Source organism: Sabethes cyaneus, chromosome 1 (genome assembly GCF_943734655.1).
Source record: "Sabethes cyaneus chromosome 1, idSabCyanKW18_F2, whole genome shotgun sequence".
Lineage (NCBI taxonomy): Eukaryota > Metazoa > Arthropoda > Insecta > Diptera > Culicidae > Sabethes > Sabethes cyaneus.
Window position 1 is genome coordinate 98,576,301 of NC_071353.1, and position 23,863 is coordinate 98,600,163.

The 23,863-nt window shown below is 35.5% G+C and overlaps 1 protein-coding gene across 1 annotated transcript; it reads right to left on the reverse strand.

Annotated features, from left to right (window-relative positions):
- Window positions 1-9,246: 9,246 nt before the first annotated feature.
- On the reverse strand, window positions 9,247-21,241 carry LOC128746001 (uncharacterized). Its single transcript, XM_053843055.1, has 2 exons — window positions 20,942-21,241; window positions 9,247-9,517 (listed from the first exon to the last, which is right to left on the reverse strand). Exons 1-2 carry the CDS (start codon window positions 21,239-21,241, stop codon window positions 9,269-9,271), a joined length of 549 nt encoding a protein of 182 aa, XP_053699030.1. The 3' UTR covers window positions 9,247-9,268.
- Between the last annotated feature and the right edge of the window lie 2,622 nt (window positions 21,242-23,863).

The following is a 23,863-nucleotide window of genomic DNA, read 5'->3' on the forward strand; positions in this document are numbered from 1 at the left end:
ATCCGGGTGGGTCGACAGGCGCCACGGCGAAGTCAACTTCCACCTGACACAGATTCTGTCAGGGCATAGTTATTTTAGACAGTATCTGCACAAGTTCGGACATGCGGAGTCCCCCGCGTTTCCCGAATGCGTGGATGTTGAAGAAACTGCAGAACATGTTTTCTTTATATGCCCTCGTTTCGTGGGCGCGAGAAACAACATGTAGGCAGTGAGCGGACAGAACACTACGCCGGACAACTTAGTCCAAAGGATGTGTTCTAGCTCGGACGTCTGGGGAGCGGTCAATGCGGCTGCTACCCAGATTTTACTTGAGCTACAAAACCGCTGGAGAGCCGATCAACGGTGAGTAAATAGCCTAACTACCAAAGTCCAGTAGTTGTCTAAGAGGGTGCGTTAAGCACAATAGCCCCTCCCCAAAGTAATACCGATAAGGTGGTGCCAGGGGGGATTGAGGCTGGAAACTCGAGTAGGGTTTTAGTGGGTCTGGGTCCTCACGCCCCATTAGGGGGTCGGGATAACAAACCCCACTCCCTGAGTTGTCTTTTCAGGTGTCTGATAGTACCGTATCTTCTAAGGTGCTGAGCAGATTTCCCTACTCGTTAAAAAAAAGGGCCAGTTGCTACGATTCTATTGACTCTAACAGCCTCTCCCAATCGGGATACGAACATACGACGACTGGCTTATTAGGCCAGCATCATACCTCGGGGTCAACTGGGAGACTTCAATGATCATACATTGCTTTAATTGGGGCATTATGAGTCTTTATGGCAGTAGGATTCATTTAGGTTTAGCAAAAACTCAATTCCTTGTAACACATATAACAAGCCAGTGCATTTCAAATGCGCCTATATAACTGTTTGCTTTTTTACATACATTCATTGCGATTCAGCTTTAGACGATTAAACGAAGAAATTGATCAATGATTTTGTATTTTTAGTATTTTCCATGAAAAAATGATTTTAATGTTTGATTTTCCTTCAACATTTCTATATTTTTTCTTTTCTAACGATTTCCCGATGTTTTTTACAACCGGGGATACTTGTTTTAGCCAAAAAACAAATTTTTGAAATTTGCTATTTGCTGTTTTGAAATTTTGCTATAACTTTTGTGGTTTACACAAAAACGATATACTTTCTTTGGCAAAAAGATAGGTAAACGTTTAAACTTTTCAATGCTTTAAAAAGATTTAAAATAGGATGATCCGATCAAAAGCTATGGCCAAAAAACAAAACCTTTTTCATAACCGATAATATTCCCCTATTCTTTTATTTCGTTTTCTACGCGTTACATATATGTATTGAATTAAATTATTGTTTAGGTCTATACCGAGAAATTGTAAAGTCAATGATTTCGCAGTATAGAGTCTATTGCAGGGGTCTATTGCGCGGAACTCCCTTTCTGCAGAATTTGTCCACCGAACTTCCTGAATAGTAGTGATCTTCACTCCGAGTCGATGTAGCTCTCGAGCAAGCAAGCCAGCTCGCGCCGATGTGAGTTCGCTGATAGAGCGTGCTGATATAGTTCGGATATTCCTGATACCAAGTTTCCAATCGTTATCCATTAAACGTCTCCCTGTTCTTTGCCGTGTCCCATAGCTCATTTATCGCTTTTCGATATACTACCTTACCGTGGTCACGATACCTACATTCCGCTGATGGGTCAGCCATCGTAGGTGTTTGCGGAATACAGCGTTGCATATTCAGCCGCCCTCCTAACTTAGCTGCTAAAGTATGTACATGAAGCATTTCCAGGTATGCCCATCGGTCGTCGTGGTTTATCTTAGATCTACCAGGAGATGCTAGGTAGGGGCTTGAGAGAGACAGAGCTATATTTGCCGTTCCTTTCAACTTTTCCCATTATCGGCCCTTACACCCCGTGCTAGTTCTTTGTAAAACGTCAAAAAATTGCGAGACCACAAGTATACTTATGTCTAATTTGACATACGTTTCATGTTCCATCAAAACGCATCGATCGGATTCCCGCATAAGGTTACACAAGATCCGTGACCTTTTCTTCGAGGAAATTTGCTTGTAGGTGCAGGTCCTTGTAGGTAATCATTATTTCAGAATCTACTGACAATATGGTTAAATATTTTGCGCGGTTCCGATGCTTTGGTTCAATTTTTTGGAAATATCACGAACACAATACGTAACATTTGGTGTTAAGAGCTGAACTGCTTTTGAGCTCTTTATTCTGTTCCACTGGTCCGTTCCTACGTTGCGATTTTCGCTAATTCGCGCAACGATAGCTTCTCGCAGCAACATTTGTTCAGAATTAATCTGCGTGTCGACATACTAATCTGACCCAAACTCTTGAAATTTGCACTTATTTTGCCATTTATCAGTTGTGTTGCAAAAATGAGCCTTGTATATACCCACTGAAATAGTTTTTACAATTTTTTATTAAGACCTTGTACCACTGAAAAACAAGTGTGTACTGTATAAAATAAACATTTCTTATCCAATAGCTTAGCCGTATTTGATTGTCTCATCGTTAAGGAATGGGACTAAAATCTATATATCTATACCTATAAAAATTTCTGTCTGTCTGACGGTATGTTCCTTATGGAATCGAAAACTACCGAAACTATCGGCGTGAAAATTTGCATGCAGGAGTTTTTGGTACCAGGGAAGGTTCTTATACTAGTTAGAGACTCCTCCCATCACTAAGAGGGGAGGTTCCATACAAATAAAACACAAATTTCTGCATAATTAGAGAGCTAATCTAGCAAATGGAACCAAATTTGGTATGTGAGAGTTGTTGGAGGCAAGAATTTTTTCTATGATGAATTGAGACCCCCTTTCCTCTTTAGGAGGGGAATTATGACCCCTCACGCTATGTCTGAAAGGTGCGATTATGCAACTTTGATGTACATAAAATTTTCTTTCACAACGTGTTAGTACAGGTCTTCACGATTCAGAATATGCTAATTTAAAAAAAATCCATCGGGAAAAAATTGAAAAAAGTCAATTTGAATATTTTAGCTATAATCAACCGGGTACAGGTGTATGCACTTATTTCATGATAAAAAGTGTTCCGATTTTGTTCAAACTTTGTGGATTTGTTCTTTTTATGAAAATTTTAGACCCGTATTTTTAATTTGGCGCTTAGGGTGCCCCCTCTTGATTTGGGGTGGTCCCAAACCTCACCATCATAATCATGACACCTGATACATTCCAGCGTTACGGGACACAATTCGCACCCATTTTTACTTTGTGAATCGTCTTCTGTTTCACCAATTTTTTGACAAATACCTTTTAAAATAGTTGTTTAAAGAGTACCTCATTTTCCACTAGAATGCCAGGTATTTGATGAAACAGGAACCGATCTGCATAATAGGGCCCGTAACGCTGGAATGTGTCATTCTCTTTTGAATTCTTAACCTTTCCATGCCAATTTTGAATACTGACACGAAATCTTTAAATATTTTAATTTTTGTGCTTGATTAAATGAAAATTGTTAAATATGGAGAATTTCACTTGAAATAACTCGAAACAGTGGACCCCTCGTTCGCCAAGTGGCCAGACAGTATTAAAAAGAGTTGATTTTTGGCTAACTTCAACATTTTTATAGTGTGATATTCCCTAAATTTGCTATATAAACAAATAACAAATGACACAGTTTTGTAAAAAGAAAGGATGAGGCTTTCAAATTAAGTAAAACATTTTTGGAGCGTCCAAATCCAAATGTCGCCTTATTAGATTATACCAAGAAATCGACTTTTTGTCACATCAATCGGTTTTATCTAAGATGACCGCTAACATTATTTCCGCTTAATTTGAAAGTGTTATCTTTCTTCTTTACAAAACTATTCTGTTTGTAATTAATTTAATAGCAAATTTGGGATATATTACATTACGAAGTTGTCAGGATTTGCTAAAAATAAACTTTTTTGAAAACTGGTGAGCGAGGGGTCCACTGTTTCAAGTTGTTAAAAGTGTAATTCTAAGCTTTTAGTTATTTTCAGTGACCCAAGCATAAAAATTTCAATATTTAAAGACCCCTTGTCCGTAGTGGTCTCGTTTTAACCTCCAATTGATACTCATTTCTATTCAATCGTTTGAACGGAGCAACCCTAGTTTCGGGAGATGCGATTTTTCAAACATAGTACCTATTAAAATAAATACGCCCTTTTTAAAAGTGATTCTTGAGCCTAAATGGTGCTAAATTCTGTGTAAGGTACATATTTCCTCCTATTAAACACGTAGGTAACGTTTAGAATAAATAGTTCAAGTTTTATCATTTACCTTTTTCAAGTGGAACTGCTAAAATTTAAAAATTGTGAAAATATGTTTTGTTCCGCCTTCAAAAAAACGTGAATACCTCAGCGAGATTTGAACATACGTCCATACTTTCTTCGGCAAAGTTGTTCATCATAAAATTTCCCATCTATACAGTACAGCTATGTTGCTCTGAGACACTGCTCGAAACCCTGTTTTGATGTTTATTTAAATGGAATTACGAAAATTTTCAATTTTTGCCGAATTCAATAAATTTTTGTAACCAAATATGACTCCAGACATGCCACCATAACTTTTTTATGAATGTATCAGATCTCAATGATTGTGAAAAAATAGTTAAGTACCTTGTTTCACCTACTTTAACATTTCTAAAAATATTTTTTTAAATTTACTCCTGAAAATGCCATTTTTTTTAAAAACTTCTATGTGCGACCCCTAAATCGCGTCAACCAATGTTGACGTCATATAAAAGTTTTGTTGTGACATCCTAAGCTATCATTTGAAGAGTAAGCCCCCGGGTTTTCTGACATAGTGCTATTTTGGGACACTCTAGCGTTCATCTGTACCCGGTAGATTATAGCTAAAATATTCAAATTGACTTTATTCAATTTTTTCCCGATGGATTTTTTTAAAATTGGCATATTCTGAATCGTGAAGACCTGTGCTAACACTTTGTGAAAGAAAATTTTATGTACATCAAAGTTGCATAATCGCACCCTTCAGACATAGCGTGCCCCTCTCCCCTTTAAGAGGGGAGGACTCCTCCCCTGTTTAGGACGGGGGGCTCACATACAAATGAAATACAAATTTTCTTTTATCCCGAGAATTAATCAAGTAAATGCAACCAAACTTGGCATGTGGGGGCTTTAGGAGGCAGAATTTTTTCTATGGTGAATGATGACCCCTCCCCCTTTTAAGAGGGGGGGGGGGGGGCTCCCATTCAAATGAAATACAAATTTCCTCATAACTCAAGAACTAATCAAGCAAATGCAACCAAATTTGGCATGTGGAGGATTTTAGAGGCATGAATTAATTTTATGATGGTTTGAGATCCCTTGCCCCTGTGGTAATGGGATAAGGACTCTCATACAAATAAAACAGATATTTTGCGTAACCCAAAAACTAATCGAACTCAAGAAATTTTAGACTCTTCCATAAAACATTAGTCAATAAGGCTACTACGAATTTATGATATCAAGTTTTTGTCCTTGCAGTGTTGGGCAACTGAACGGAAAGAGAATTTTTTAATCGAGCAAAGCTAACGCATTTTTTCCATGCGAAAACCTACGAAAAGAAAGAAAAAATGGCGATTTTTGCAAATTCTATTGTTTGAAATTTGAATTTCCATTTCTGTCTGGTGTTAGACGCGCTAACATGAGTGTATGGAGTCATTTTTCGAGTTCTTTAGGCTGTAGAGTCCACAGATAATTGATTTTATTAAAAAAAATTCGACCTACATTCCACAAACTATTTTTTGCCCTCCGATTTTTGAAGCCAATTTCAAAAGCTTTAAAAGTAATTTGTCGGCTTTCACTCCGCTTTATCACCCGCTTTCTGGCTAAGCAATGGGAGGAGGAGTTGTTTTCTACTTTACTGTGACGAAAAATTGCAAATTTGTATATTAAACTACCCATGCTTTCATAGTTACGCAACTGCCAAAATGAATCATCTAAGGTTGAACTCCTCAGATTGCAAGTTTCTGAGATTGCAAGAAACTCGAGATTGTGGAGATTCATGATTTATGTACAACACAGTTTAATTTGTGGCAATACGAAGTTTGTCGGGTCAGCTAGTATATATATAAAAGTGAGTGTGAGTGTGAGTTTGTTTGTTAGTATATTCCACCGATTGACTTGATATAAGGGAATCAGCACTGGCAGGTTGACAAAAGGGGGAATCCCTAACAAGGAGGGGAGGTTCAAATAAGTAAAAAGGGTTGCATTCTTCTAATAAGTAAAAAGGGTTGCATTCTTCCCATTCGATCCCATTTTTACCCAAAAACCACGACCCGAAAAATCTGTCTCAGTGCGCCCAATCGAAGATTTCTTCAGGATTTTGAGCTCCTTGGTGTGTAAAAATAACTGGAGAGCCACGAATTGCTAACAGTTGATTGGTAGAATCAAGAGATACATTCGCAAACTTGACATGACGGCCGTACAACGCTCCTGTTTCAACGACAAACGAAAGCTTCGCCGAAACGCCGATTATGGACCGTTTTCCAATATACATTAATTTTTTTTTCAACAAAGGATAATGTATCTTTCATTTCGGTTAATCATATCTTCTTTAGGGTAACCAACGTATTTTGGACCCCTTTAGCAGCTGTACATAATTTGGACACTTACAGCCAAATCAAATGGAAGTGTCCAAATTATGTACAGTTGCTGAAGGGGTCCAAAATAGGTTGGTTACCCTATGTATGCTTATCTTTTTTTGACAGCTTGAAAAAAAAAATTCCAAAAATTTAGTTGCCACCCGTTAGACCGTGATACAATATGTTAACCTATGATTATAATAATGTTAACTCTACAATCGATTTTTGAATTTGAATTGCGTATTGTCTCAAAATATTGCTTCGATTTCGTTTTATTACCTTTGTTATACTATAATTACCTTTGTTATACTATAATTACCTTTGTTTTACCTTTCTTATACTTAGTTATAAGTAAAAAAGTGAAAATTACGTGACACGATTTTCTCCGGAACCAAATGACCGATTTCAACAATCTTGGTATCGAATGAAAGCTCTTATTAACCCTATTTTTTTCGGGTAAATTTTATTGAAAACAAACAAGTAGTTTAAAAGTTATGCTTAAACAACCTGTTTTGACATGGTAATAATTATCGCCTGTTTCTTAGAGATGAATAAACCGATTTAGGCGCTATTAGTCTCATTTGAAAGGTAACATAACCTAATAGATCACTATTGATTTGTTTTTTGATTGGACGTTTAATTTGAAAGTTATGAGCAATTGAATATAACACATTAATATTTACAATAATTTATAACGATTTTATTTTAGATGATTTATCTAGTTTGAATTATTTTGACATCAAATTAGAGATTTTAATGCTGCAAATATATCTGCAAAATTTCAGAAGAATCGGTTTTGCCGATCAAAAGATATAAGCCCTCCAACACTCGCGCCAATTTTTGTAATACGGTTACTCGCGCGCACAGTAGCCCAAATCCAAAAAGACATGCGCACTAGAATTTTGACTGGGAAAACTTGGTTTTAGATTTGTGGAACCTTCGGAAGAATTTCTTGAAATTGAAAGTTCTATCGTCTGGTGCAATTTAAAGTGAAACAAAAAAAAATGTTTTTCTTCAGTTTCAATATAACACATTGATGTGTTCTGCAAAGTTTTAGAACATATTATTACAAGAAATTTTGTTAAATACAGTAACCTTCTATCTATTCAGCGAAGATAGAAAAACTTATTCATTGTATATGAATTTGTAGAATCAGTTTGTTCTATTTTAGTTCTTTTTGAAATTATTGTATGACGTTTTCATGCATTACAAAATTGTATAAATAGTAAAAAATATGGTATACCTCTATGTTTGTTTGTTCAGGTACTGTAGAAATTTGATTTAAAAAAATGCCTTAATTTTGACCCCGAATGACTTGACTACCAACAAATACATTTTAAACATTTTATATTTGCTGAAAGTTTGCTGCATCTAGACACCATTTTTCCATATGAAGAAACGAGAGAAATTCCAGGGCCAATCGCGGTACACCTCACATGCTGATTGCTTCGTTTCTGTGATGTCAGTTTATGCTGATCTATTTTCCTAACAATTTAAAGTATTAATGCATTGAATAATTATGATGTTTTGCTCATAACAAGTTAATTGAAGAATATACGTTAGTTAAACAGCGATTTGTAACTTTATAACAATATGGCATTCAAAAACCTACACGTGTTGTACAAAATGCAACAGCATGAGTAACCGAAGGTTAATAAAAATTGATGAAATTTGTTCAAGAAAACTTTATTGATGTCAATCAAAAAGAATGGCACTACAGAAATTTATGCGCAGTTCAAAAATCTATAAACTAGACTTTTGCTACGCAGTGTATATGTTAAAGAATAATATTTCCTCTTACAACTTGCTTTTACTTTTACTCAAATGAGTAACAACCAACTTTCCCTTACTCAGTAATTTCATGAAAAAAAGGATCTATCAAAATTTATAGGTGCTGCTATTTTGTTCAAATTTTGTTTCAAATTTTCCAAAAATTTTATGAAAACCAACGCTCTACGCAACGTCAACCAATAGATGAATTATGTTTCGAAGACGTGTCGATTTCTATCTCAAAGAGCAAGTAAGACCGTATAACAAAGGTTCCTTTCACCACTAGGTGGATTAAATCGGTTTTTAATTGTGAAGTCAATTAAATTGCAATGCTGATTTTAAAGCACCATCATTTGATTTATGGATCTGAATTTAGCATAATTAGTTCGATAAAATGGCCATGGTAAATAGTGTTCGTACACGTAAATTTCTAGGTGCGTAAAAATTTAATTTAGACAAGAGTTCGGCAGAGTCAATACGTTCTGAGATTAACTCATTAATAAATAATACCATTGCAAATTCACGACGCACCTTTAATGTCACGATATTTATAAGTTCGCAGCGGGCCTCATAAGACGAAAAAGGGATACTCGTCCAATTTAAATTACAGGGTGCAACTTACAATGTACAACTTTTTTCAGCAATATTGTAGGTAATCACTAGTTCCACAAATGCCCCATACATGACAAATGCTGCTTGGCTGAGAATGCACTGTCAAAGGAACCAAAATTGAGTTAAATTGATCGTGTCATCCCTGGGTACGTTCAATTGACTTTTAGTTGATCGAATGGCACAGCTATTTCTCAATATAGGCTACAACTTGTTTTAAGAATTTCTTTAACAGTTCATAATATGACAATAGTATTGCACATGTTTTTAAACTTACATTACGCATGTGTATTTAAATTGCTTTTAATCGAATTGAGTTTTCTGATTTATTTCTTCATACGGAGCACTGACAAGCTGCGGCAATTGTTACAGATTCAAAACGCCAAATATCACGTAATGGTTCCGGCAAATCATTATCGCTAATTCCACTGTCGAAACGTTTGGTTAGCACTCTGATTTTATATGGTATCTCCTTGCAGCGTAGTTTTCGAAAACATTTCTGACTATTTAAGTTACGATTCTGGCACCTTGCATTAACGATATAGCGTGGGAAATGCCAATCCCCCAAATCAACTAGTTCGTGCTGTTAAGAAAATATTTAAAATATATTTTGTATTAATATTAATTACTGTAATTACATTGATTTGTTGATTTATATCTTTTTTATAAAACAGTGTAATTAGATTTCAATTTGATAGCCGATCTGATCTAACATTCAGTCTGAAAAGCATCCACATTCGTGCCAAAATATGAACCTTTTTGTTGATCTATCTTCTATCTTCTAGTTTGTATGTTTGTATGTTCCGCAATAACTCCAGAACGCCTTGACTGGCTAAAAGTAAATTTGGATACATAGAACAATCTATAACTCAGGACTCGAGTATCGTAGAAATACCCATAATTGACTGGATTGCAGTATTTTTATTCAACTCTTAAGTTCCGCAGCGCTACATTATTGCATTTCTCTGGTTCTGATAAAATCTCGATTTTTTTTCTTAATAGAACTCATTGTACCCTGCACAATTGAAGATGCGACTGAATCAACATGTTTCTTCCACTTTGAATGCATTTCTTTATTACTGTTGACTACGGAATGAGCAACCCCCTAGCAATGTGCTGTAACCATTTTAACGAAGTTACTCATATGTTTGATTTTGGTATGACAAAGTGTGCATTTAAACTAAGAGTTAGTTAGATAATAAGTAATATGTCTGTGCGATATTCATATGTCGAAGATTTATAATAAACTAATTATCATTAAGACTGAATAAAATGACCTGGCCTATTTAGGACTCGTTTGACCCTTAGTGCGCCCCAGATATTTTCGTTGTTTAGTCGGCGGAATGCAATGTTTTTTTCGAAAATAACAAACACCAAAAGAACACGCCTATGAGAAACATTGATTTTTTCCAATATAATATAGAGCGTCGTGATAAGATCCACACATGATCGGCCAGCACGAAGTCCACCATGCTGCCGCCGAGGAATACCGTCGATTTCCTTTTGGATCCGGCTAAGGATCGCTTTGCAGTATACTTTGAGAGTGATACAGAGCAACGTGATGCCACATTCATATATAGGTTTCCTTGAGGACTTTCACCAAGATGTCCTGCATCCAGGCACAGTTTCCCAGATAGTGCTCAAGAGCTGATGCAACATTTACGCTGACAATACTCAGCATCTCGGTTGAAATACCATGTACACCTGTTGCTCTGCTGGATATCACCTGTTTGTTTACTGGCTTAATTTCAACTAAGCCCGACTGCTCAACTTGATTGAACTCCTCGATTAGACTATTCGATTCGACTGCTCAACTGGACAGCTTGACTGGACGGTTTGATTCAACTGTTTGATTGGACTGCTCTACCCTACTGCTCGATTCAACTTTTCGACTAGGCTACTCAATTCAACTACTCGACTAGATTACTTGATTAAACTGCTCGACTGGATTCCTCGATTCAACTGTTCGGCTTAGCTACTCGACTTACTAACTACTCGACCCAACTGCTCGGTTCGACTACCCAACTTGACGGCTCGACTCAACTCCTCGATTGAACAGCTGGATTCAATTGCTCGAATTACCCACTCAATCCGACTGCTTGATTAAACTCTCCGATTCGACTGCTCGATTCAACTGCTGGACTAGACTACTGTTCGACTAGACTGCTTGACTATACTGTTCGATTAGACTGCTCGACTCAACTACTCGACTAGACCACTCGGTTTAACTGCTCGACTTGACAGCTCGACTGGACGGTTTGACTGAACAGCTTGATTCAACTGCTCGACTCGACTCAACTGCTTTACTCGACTGCTCGACTCGCCTTCTCGACTCGATTGCTCGTCGCGATATCAACGTGCCGCTCATTTGAATTGGTTCGCGGCAGAAAACGGACGGTTCAGAGCCACTCACACAAAAGAGCCATTTTGCCCACCTATAGAATTAGCACAGTGGATAATGATTTTGTTTAGTTAAATAAAACCCAATGCGAGCAGAAAAACTATTTGTTTCAATTTCAGGCTATGACTTTTTTTGGACAACATCTTAGAGTTATATTATTGTAATCGTGAGATATTTGCATGCCGTGATACAAATAAATTTGCTATAAAGTTCAAAGAACTGATACAAAGATTTGATATCTTCGCAAACACTGGTAAATGGAATGTATCCGCAGTTTTCTTGACAGATGTTTAAATTTTTCGGGTCGTAAGATTCGGGCTCAACTAGTAGATAATACAGATTATAGAGTAGGTAATAGTATCAATTAAGGGGGCATAGTACTTTTTCAATTTTTTTTTATTGATTATTTCGAAAGATTAACATGTTGACCATATGTGTTTCAAGTCATTTCAATGAATTCCAAAAATTGACAAAGTTACAGCTATTTGTACCGCGCATGTCTGGAGCGATTACACGGCGAATAAAAAGTTCAACGTCGTTTTTCTCGAAACCAGGCTTTGAAAGTCGGTACCATAAATATCTCAAGAACGGCTCAAGCAATTCTCATGATTCTTTTTTTGTTTTAAAGCCAACAAAATTATCTAGTGATTGACCCATCCTTTTTTTGATATTACTATTTTGTATTTTTTAGAAATGTTTAAAGTCAATTTTTTCGACTAAAAACCTTACTTTTATGTTTGAATGTCCGCCATTTTGTTATGCGTTCGAATTTTAAAAAAAGGATGGGTCAAACACGACATAATTTAATATACTTCCATGTCGCTTTGGAAGTTTTCTATTCTGATAGGACCCCCAGCGCCAATCCATGGTACCACAAATCATGTTTTTTTCGAACGATTATGTTCAATGAGCCGTAGGGGAGAGGGGAAGAGGTTCACATATGCAAACAAAATTGTAAATATAGTATAAAGTGCAATGTTTGGAATGCAAAAAACCCGAATCGATTCGCTTTTCGCGTTATCGAGAATAAAATATTTGAAATTAGGCAAAAAATATGGTGTAAAAAGTACTATGCCCCCTTAAATTATTGCTTGCTAAAATTCATCATCATCACATTATCATCATCGTCATTATCAGCGAAAAAGATCGTAAGAAAAGAATCTTCTTATTTTGGGAAGGGTAATCAGTAATAAAAGACATTTATGGTACCCAAAAGTACAAAAACATAACATAACATACCCTGATACCCGAGTCCGCGCTGTAATGCTATTCTGTTTGTTTCATATCAATAAAGTTCACTTTAATTATTTCATCAAATTTTTATTTAATGATTTTCGACCGGTAAAACCAACTCGTGTGAAATTCAGCAAAAGTATTCAGTGTTAATTAACCTCTCGTTAGCTACTAACAGAATTAGAATCAGATTAAAGATTTTGGTTAAAATCAAATTATTGTAAGTTGTGGTTTGTGAAAAATATGTTTTACCATGATTGTTCATAACTTTCCAAATATTACATTCAATCAAAAATTCAATTTCGCTATGATATACCATGCTGCATCAAAATCCGGGCGGTACCAGTATCCGAAAACCTTCATTAATTTACCCTTATTAGACAATAATATGTGCAGTTTATGAGGTGTAGCTATGTAGATAACTTTTCAAATATATTTATGCTTCCTCTTTTAAAACATGTTTTTAAATCCGGACATGCTTGATGGTAAACTGCTTATTGTTCTTGTCAGAAATTGCAAGAGGACACGTTTAACCAGGCAGAAGCTGTGGTACTATATGTGGAGGAGTCTCGATTCATAGAACCATAAAAAAATTAGGAATTTCAAAAACTACGCTTGAAGATAAGGTGAATTCGATATATGCTGCAGATCGAAAGAACATTCAGGCTGCGCGATCAAATGATGGGGAGAAATCGTTTTGGATTACGTTATTGGAGATGCAGAGGCTGGATATCTGGTCACTGCGAAAATATTGGTACAAGGTATGAGACGCTGTGAAATGTCTTGAGAAGTGGAAGATAACGGATCTCCCGGTCGTGAATGCATCAGTTCAGACGATTTTAGCAACCTGAGATTATGATCAAACAATCTATGATTAAGGGGTTATATAATTTTCGAAAAATCGATTTCCTGTTTATTTCATGATCGTAGTGTACTTTAAGTATGCACACAGAAAATTTCATGCCAATTCGGCAAATATTATCGAAGTTATACGCATATTTGTAACGATGTGTCAGAGCGATTGAAAAAAGAACACGAAACTTTGAACGCACATTTCTCAAAACCGTGTTTTCAAAGTCGGTGAGCAAGATTTCTCGAAAACGGCTAAACCGCATCACGTCAAATTTTGACACAAGTGTTCTAAGGATATATTCTAGAGATTAATCGAAGGTTTTTCCTCACCGATTAATATTTCTCATTTTATGGACAATTTAAAAATAAAATTTATGCCAAAAGTCGACTTTTTTGTGTTTAAGAAGCCGCCGTTACGTCAAAAATGATTACTTTGCCAAGTCCTTCGATCCATCTATAGATAATATCAGTGTTGGGCACCGCTAATTCGCTAACCGACTAATCGAGAAACGCTAGTTATACTTTATAATTTATACTCAGACTAGCCGAATTGTTGCTGGGCTATGATTGCAAATAAAGTGCCGCTGTTTATTTGAAAATTAACAAGCTGTAAAGCATTTTATCCATTATAATAGGTTTTGATCTTAGGTAAATTAAGAAAAGTCATGTAATAAATGTAAATTACAAATAATTTGTACAGCGATAGATTACAATGCAAGTGGTTGCGATATGTTCAAAAATAAACAGTTACTGTTAATTTGCAGTTTGCGATTAGTGACTAGCGAAATTTACACGACTATCGAGCAAATTGCATCGGTTAGCGAATTAGCGAATTAGCGGTGCCCAACACTGGATAATATATTATATCACCGATTCCTTTTTGGTTTTTCAACTCCCGATGATTCAGTCCAAAGATATCGTGATCACAGCAAGACACCTTATTTTAGAAGAGTTCCAAGCAGAGCTATTTCAATAACTTGTTTCAAAAACGAAATATGTAAAAATACAACCGAAAGCTACTGTAAGATGTATACAAAATTTTATTTTATTAAATCGACTTTTTTAATAGAAGGCTTAAAAAAGTCGATTTAATAAAACTGTATATAACCCCTTAAGAAAAATAATAGATCTACAGTGTGACACATATATATACGAACAAAAATCATTTTATGCTTGCAACGGCATATACAATAGATACAATCAAACTAATATCATGTGTGTGTGTCATCACGACTTAAGTCTTACTTGACGTAGTTTCATTTTCGTGTTGTATCTCGTTCGGTGTACACGTACAAATATTCGAGTTACGGTCGTTGATAATAAGTAAATTCCGAAACGGTGCTACATGCAGCACTATTTTTCATGACCTCAAACATCTCGGCATAAAAAGACGATTTGCATTAGAGGTGGGCACCGCTAACCGAAATTTTAGCTTCGCTAACATCTAAACCGCTAATCCAAAACGTTAGCTTCGATAACCGCTAACCGCTAAATGAACCAAAAATTTAGCGGAAGCTGACGCTAACCGCTAATCGCTAAATTTGTTAGCAGCACAAATTTAGCAATACTTTTTAAAAATCCAATTTTGAAAAAAAGAAAATCTTCGTTGTAAAGGTATAAGAAAAAATATATACTGGAAAAACATGAAATAATTTCGTGAAAAAATTGCAGGCATTCACAAAAAAATGTTTTGAAGAACATTACCACATTTAAAATGGATGAAATGAAATTACGAGGGCAATTTCCATGAGGCATAACTGATTTTAACATAGTTTTTTCTGTGAAAATTTTTTTAAAAGATTTTTCCAAACAATATTTTTTCTGGATTGCCAAAAAATTTACTTACATTTTCATTTAAAAATGTTTGCTCTACCACACATTTGGTTCCTGAGATATGAATTGTCAGTGGTACAGGAATTCTCCGAATAAGGCGATGCGTGATGCTGTTCGTCCATCAGCTATCTATCGATCAACAAAACTGATTCTGGGTATATTATTAGAGCCCGTTATGAGCTTGTTAACTACCAAAAAACAAATAAATTGACTAACAGGAAACTAAGAAAATGCAGTGGGCATGTAGCACCACTCACCGCCTAATTTAAGGGACTGCTGTCTATGAATATCTTAGGAATTCGACCGTTTTGGTCATCACTCAGAAATAAAAAATAACACTATCGTGAAATTTTAATCCCTTACAAGCACATATTGGCCAATTTGTAAAACAAGAATAAGAAACAAAAAAATATTTTGGAAATTTAAGTTTGCTATGGAGTTTTTCGCTTCCACGGAAAATTTTGTGAAAAACTGTTTTCCAGATAATAATTTTGCTGGATTGTTGTGTAAACTTGGTTACATTTTCTTGTGTGGTGAATGACACACTAGTTAAAACCACATTACAAAAAATCAAATGGTTTCATTTTCATAATATTTTTGAAATGATGCTTCAATACTTATGAATTTTTAAAATAATGTATGCGATATTAATTAAGTAAATAAATCGGAAAGTTTCTTTTGAGGTTTTCTAAGAATATATCTTTTTTAATTATTAATTTATTTCATGAGTCCATCAACCGTGCTCGCATACAAAAGTTTATAAGGTTTGGGATCTTTCGTTCCAGATCTATGCGATAATATTGATAGATAATAGCTAAACAGTTAAATTAAAAGAAAAATTTCATATTTCATAACAATTTTCCTCTTGCTAAAAAATAGTTAGCGGTTTATTTAGCGGCACATAAATTTAGCGGAAGCTAACAAAAACGCTAACGGTTTTAAAAATTAGCGAAAACGCTAACCGCTAACCAAAATGTTAGCTGAGCTAATTAGCTGTTAGCGGATTAGCGGAATTGTGCCCACCTCTGATTTGCATACTATATAGCAAAAAGTTTTGTCAAGACGGGATCTGTGAAAACTGTCTGTTTCGAAGTGAACTTTTCTGATGAGAAGTTGTTTGTTCTTCAAACCCCGCGTCTTGCTCAAAATGATCGGTTGTGGTCGGTTTCGATAGGACAGGCATTTAAGGAGTTTAAGGAGGCATTTCAAAGAAAGGGACACTTCCTCTTGTATTTATTGACTAGGATGTGAAAGTTAATGCAAAATATTATCTAGAAATGGTCTTAGAACAAAATTTGATCCCTTATGTTCGGGTAGTGTATGGTGAAGAATATTATTGCTTTCAACAAGATGGAGCTTCAGCCCACACTGCAAATCTTGTGCAGACGTGGTGCAAAGCCAATCTGACGGATTTCATACCGAAAAACGAATAGCCTCCAAGTTCTCCTGGTTTGAACCCACCGGATTTTTATAAATGGGGTACATGCAGCAGAAGCTCAAGGATTATAAATATCATAATTTAGACGAATTTAAGTTAGTTATCAACAAGATATTGGATGATATTCCGATGGAAGTAGGGCGTGCCGCGTGTAACGACTTTAAGAAGCGTTTGAAGTGTGTTATCCAGGCAAAAGGTGATTCAATAGAATAATGATTGTTTGTGCGTTCTGTATGCATGGGTAAACAACTTCTAAAACTAAAATCCGAAATAAAGCAATTATTTAAAAAAATATGTGACCATGTTTTTGTTCGAATACATATGTGTCACATACATGCCTTAAATTTTTTTTTGTTTTTTTTTGTTAGATTATAGCCACATTAACATCTTGGTTCATTCGTGACTTCCGCGGGGTTGGGATTTGAACCCGGATCCTCGGCGTGAAAGACGTGAATACTAACCACTACACCGGGACTGACTCCATGGCCTCCATGCCAATCACTTTCGTTAAAAATAATACAATAAAAAACACTATCACAAAATTTTGTAGAATACTCCATGCTAATCACTTTCGTTCTCTGACTAGGTAGGTAACTTCTTAAGTGTCGTACTTGACACAAAAGTGGAATTCACAATATATAGAAGAATGTTTATTTAATGCTTCTTATCACAATTGATAAATTGTTTGCCTGTAGGCATAAATTTCTTAGATATTGCCTGTCCGGAAAACGATTCAAAAGTGTCCGGATTTTGATTCATTGAGATGTGAGTTGTCCGGATGAACAGCATAAGCCTTTTTATTTCTCTTATTTTAATGTATTTTATTGAGTTTTTATTATAAAATTAATGTGTAATTGTTGACTGGATCCGTAGGAATACCAGACATATTCAATGAAGTAATTTGCGGTTTCGTCACTAACGAGAATGAAATTAGCTGCGGATCGTTTATGTAGGAGTGAGAAGGGAGCAAAGAGTGGAGGAGAGGATCCAGGAGTTTGGAATTTGATGTTCTTGATATTATTCCTACTGCAAACAGCTTCAGCGAGGTCCACAGCTAATGTCAAAAAATCTTTATATGTGTGCGCGGTGGAATACTTCATGCCTTATGTGACAGTTCAGAAATTCTCAAAAAATGGAACGAATGAGAAAGGAAATAGGAAATCCCGGTGAGATCGTTTTATAACTTCACCTTCAACTTCAACTTTTATAACTGTTTGCTTTTCCTTTATTAATTTATTCCATTATTCTTTAATTTTTGACGGGTAACCAATTAATTAATTTATGCTAACATGTTTTGGTAGCTAGCTCGATGGGTTTTTTTTTATTTTCAGAGAGCGAAATGAGGCGCTATAACCTTGGCCATTAGCAACCGGGCTTATGGTCTAAATATCATGAGTTCATCCCTGAGGGTCCGGAGTATCACTTAACCTTTATTAACCTTTACTCCCAACAAGCCAAAGTTACCATTAATCAGAAACGGTTGGTACGAGACGTCCCCGTTTCTTCTTCCCCTATTGATTTTGAAATGCACCTTTTTATGAATAACTTATTCACCCAAGAATCATTTCGCAAATTGTCTTCGCGGCAATACTTCACAGTTGGCCTGCCCGATTAAACATTTGCAATATATCTCAGACAAGAAAATAATTTGAATTATTTCTATAAATAGAAATAATAAAAATTGTTTCCAGGAATCCTTAATTGTGGCTGTGATGGTATTAATAAGAATAAGATTAAAATTGTTGTGTTATTGTTTGTTCAAGCGATATACTTGATTATAGCACAGAGCTTTGATTTATCGTTATGTTGCGAAATTATTTTTTACGAAGCATATTAAAAATATGACCTACAAGTGTCCGAATATTGATGCAGCACGGTAATTTTTACTAAAAGAAGAACTTTTTGACGTTTTGAAAAAAAGCCTTGGGCTTAAAGGTCTTTCTAATACTTAACCCTTCGTTATCGACAGACAGTCGGGTTTTGGAGTACAGGACAATTACGGGGCTAGCGCAACAATCTTACTGACTCCATCTAGCAGCATTCGAACATACGACGACTGGCTTGTTAGACCAGGATCGAAGCTTCGAATGCTGGTGCTTAGGAAATGTACTTATATTTCGATATAAAACTTGATACTGCACGATGCACAGAGGAGTAACTAGGGCAAAAAGCTGGCCAAAATTATTTTCTTATGTATTAGGTAATATTTCGCTCGAATATGAAGTGAAAAGTAAAAATAGTTAATTTTGTAACAAACTGGTGCCATTACTAGTCATTTCAATTCACTTATCAGTGCAGATTCTGCTTTTCTTCTAGTCACTATTTTGCAGCCTTCTCCAAAACCTACAAATGCATGAGCAAACAGTATAATCAATATATATAGAATGCCAGTGTCGCTGGTGTTTCATGGATATTTTGGTGGCAAACATGTTGCTGATTCGTGTCTTGGATACGGGAACAACATTGTCAGATTATCCAATAGAATATTTTCCTGCCGACGAAATACCCCAAAACGACCAAATCGGGTGATTTATCCTACGTGGTTTACGGAAAAGCAGAAAGATTTTTCATTGGGTTGCCTTTTTAGTTTGACAATCAGATTCCCGTTTCGAATCGATCACTCACACATATGCGCATACAATGTAAATACATAATTTTCAAATGGGCGATGTTTACCACGAGCACTGCAGACACACTGGCTATACATGGATTCTACTGAGCAAACCAATAAGTATCTTGTTTGTCTCTGATTCATATAAAAAAAATGATATTGGTTAATACCAAATTGTTGATAGTGGAGTAGACTGATTCTTCGACGCTAAATCAACGCAGTTGTCTTCTCTGTGATATAAAACCTCTGTTATGAAATTTGTCAAATAACAATCACGCCATACATACTATAACATACTTTACCGTCTTTACTCAACTAACATTTTTCCTACTATTTTTGTCAGCGAATTTTGTTGAATGGGAATGTTGATTCAATTAGTGACACATCTGGAGAACAGGCCTCATAATCCCTAGACATGTAGTAGGGCTAATGTGCCCATTGTATTCAAGGTAAATTATCTTGCACAAAAGATAGTACGCAACTAGATGCGAATTGTCGAAATTTCCTTGAAAACAGTGTGAAACATATAATTTTCAAAAGGGTCGCAAATGCCAGTCCGGACGTTTCCGGATGAGCTTTACGTACCGATTTGTTCAGAATACCACAAAGATTCATTCCTCCATAGAATATATGACCAGATTCTGCAAGATTTGATAACTTTTTTACCATTGAAAAAGCACAAAATTGCAAAAAAATAGTTGTTCGACAAAACTATTGAAAACAAGTCATATTTTCAAAATTAAAATTTTCTTCCTACAAACCAGTTAGAATTACTTATGATGAACCTATGTTTTGATAAATATCCTGTATTAATCTTTTTGTTTATTTCTGATGGAATCTGTTTCCTGATGCTTGATGATTTAACAAAAAAATGTTTCAAATATTGTCAATGTTTGTACACCTGCCAAAACTTACAGGTATGTTTCTACATGTTTTGACTAAGAGTACTTTGTGCAGCATCTATTTAAGCATACAAAAAAATATATATTATATTAGAAGACCGAAAAAAATGTTTTTCTTATTTTGGCCAGCTTTTTGCCCTAGTTACTCCTCTGTGCGATGCTTCGTAAGACAGGAAATTTAATTTTCATGTCAAGGAAAATTGAATATTCCAATCATAACTCTGTAACAATAAAAAACACTATCACAAAATTTTGTAGAATACTTCTTTCGGCGTTTTTTCAAGTTTTTCATCATCATGGAAAATTTCATGAACAACCTTTCTAGATAATATTTTTTTCTAAATTACTGAGAAAATTTTCTTTACAACTACATTGAAAATTTTTTGTTCTACGATTGTTCTATAATTTGAAATACTTAAATGATTTCCAATAAAATCGGAAAATTTCCCACTAGTTTTCAGAGAAAATAAGATACTATGAATGGTTAAGTTACTGTTTTCGTTCATAAATCTTTTAAATATGCTCACGTACAAAATTTCATAAAATTCTAAAAACTTTCGGCCCATTTTATACGATAATTTTAAAAATATTGCAAATTAAGTCTTTTTAAAGCAAATTAGTATACCTCGCAATGCCAATCGCTATCAGATATAAGTTCCTGTGTATTGTTTCGCGATTATTTGAAATATTTGTAGACTCTTACTTAATCGCGTAAGATTATCATTCCTCGCACTAACCTTTGTTTGACAAGCGCATACATGTTCGAGTGTCTTCTGTTTTTCATTTTTCTTGACCAACTGTTTTATCGCTAGTGGTTTGTCCTCCAAGCTGTTGTCCATATTTGAATCATTATCGCTATTGTTCAGTTCATCAAGAAAATGTTTTTGATTAAAACCGCCGGCCCATTCATATTTATGTCGTCGATCCGCTGGCGGGAAACACTTTATGGCACCAGAGTCTAACAAATCCTCGAGCTTGGTTGGATCATAATCGGAATATAAAAAAATGTTTTCAAACAACGGCGACGAATCATCCATTTGTTTTCCCTGTATCGATATGCATAACACTGCAGAAATACACAATGCAATCTGAAAAACTTTATCTTATAGTATCTATATGCTTGCAACACACGATTACTTCTTACCGTTAGAATCATTATTGGGAAACTAAAGAAGTCGTGAACATTTGCCGTCACTTTTATAGTGCCTACTGTAGTATTTTCAACGGTAGCCATTGACTACTAATGGCGAAGCGACAAAGAAAAGAAACAATAGGTCTGAATCTGATCTAGGACATAATAATGCTTCTGTCGAGAATGATTCGTCGGTACAGTGGCTATCAAATATCAGTTTTCTAGGAAATATTGTTTCCTCCGCCACCATTTAAACACTACGTAACTATCACATGGAGAGTCGAATTGCAATAAAACCAGACAGCAAAACCCAAATGCATATTTTTATTATTGAATTATCGGATGCGAAAAGACATTGAAATTACGTTGAAATAAATGGGTAGTGTTTTTACATGTGCCAATTTAAAAGAATATGAAAACCAACTACACCAGCACAATAAGGGTTGATATCGTTTCCTGCATGGAAATTCTCTTACTAGGAAATATTACTATCGGTCACAGACTTTGAACTTAACCATATTAGTCCTATCTAACTACAACTTCACAGCACTGGTCATGTAGATGTATCCTGAGGAGATTTTTAAGAAAACGCAATTCGAAGTTTGTATGAAAATGTAGGCAATGTAGGCGCATGGTACATGATAACACCTGAATGCCATGAATAGCAAGGCAAAAAGAATGAGATACTGGTACGATTCGACAAAAAGTATTTTACAATCTCCTAATTATCCTTATGAAAATGTTTTTATGCTTTTCGTGTGTTATCAATTCGGCAATTGCAATACAGTATTACCTCGACATAAAGCAACTTTATTTTCAGTTTCGTTACGTTATATCGAAGCAAAACGAAATTTATTTAAATTTGAATAATATTTGTAATAAGGCCATTGCAAATCATTTTCAAAGCTTTTGTCAAACCGTCCCCCGCCCTTGGACATTGGCTTGAAAAATCGGGGGGCAAAAAATAATTTGTAGGATATGAGTTAATTTTTTTTTATAAAATCAATTGTCTGTGGGCTCTACAGCTTGAAAAACTCGAAAAATGAGTGTACCAGTTGAGTTAACGCTTCTAGCACGAAATAGAAATTGAAGTTCAAACAGTGGAATTTCCGAAACTCGGCCAAAAAAAATTTCTTTCCTTTTTGTCTTTTTGTTCGCAGATTTTTGCATGAAAAATAACAACGTATTTATTAAAAGCAAGAATAGATTTGGTTTTCACATTTAAACTTTAAGTAAAAATGCCTAAAATCCATATTTTTTTGCTCGATTAAAAAATTCTCTTTGTCTTTTTTATAACCCCCCCTTCAATGACCCAACACCAGAGGGACAAAACCTTTTTTAAATATTTGTAATGGCCTAAGTTTTGGCCAATAAAAAGGCAAGGTAACACTGAAGGGGGATTCATTTAAGTTTATTCCCATTTGGCCGGCCGCCAGCACAGCTAGGGCTATATGGGCATTTAAGTTTATAAATTTGTCCAAAAACACGAAATGGATCCGAGACCCTGGGGACCGAGTCATATATACCAATCGATAGAGTTCGAAGAACTAAAGTGTCTGTTTGTGTGTGTATGTGCAGAACGCTTCTTTTCCATCGCATGTTTCTCAATAATGATTCGTCCATTATCATTTTTGTTTGAAAGGAATTAATACCTAGTATATCACTATTGAAATGTTTCGTGGTCCGACGTTTCGTTTTAAAGTTATAGGTAAAAATGTGTAAGCTACGTAACACGATTTTTTCCGGAACGACGCAACCGATTTCAACAATCTTAGTACCAAATGAAAACTCTTTCTTTAAAATCAATAAAATTTTCATGCAATTTTAATGAAAACAAATAAGTAGTTTAAAGGTTATACTTAAAAAATGTGTTTTGACAAGGTAATAATAATCGTCTATTTCCCAGAGATGGTCAAACCGATTTATGCGCTATTAGTCTCACTTGAAAATTTCATTATTATCATCATATATCATTATTGAAATGTTTTTCTAGTTGAACGTTCAATTTGAAAGTTATGAGCAATTGTGTACTAGGATTGGGCAAAATTCCCGAAAGTATCGATAATTGAATATCAATATCAAATCCGCCGCTTTATCGATACCGTCGATATATCGCTCGTGAAGCATCGATATTAGATTTATCGATACTATTTAAGGCGGCATTCTGGGATTAGGAAATGCTACTCAAAAAAGGGATTCATAAAAATTAATCAATAAAAAACATGTTGAGCAAAGAGAGTGCCTCCAAAACACGCACGCAACACATCACACGCTCTAGTACATCTCTATGTCGGACACGTCGCTTCGTATGAAAAACCGCACCACAGCTGTTCACGCTCGACTGAATCGTACGCTGCCCCGGAATCCACAAAAATATGATAGGTTGTACTCCCGACACATCTAGATGACATGCCAAAGAGTAAAAATTTGATCCGTAGTAGCACGGGCCTTCAAAAGCCCACCTGGTACTACCCTACGAACTCTGCATCCACCGGGGATAGACGACGTAACAAAATCTGTTGGTGGT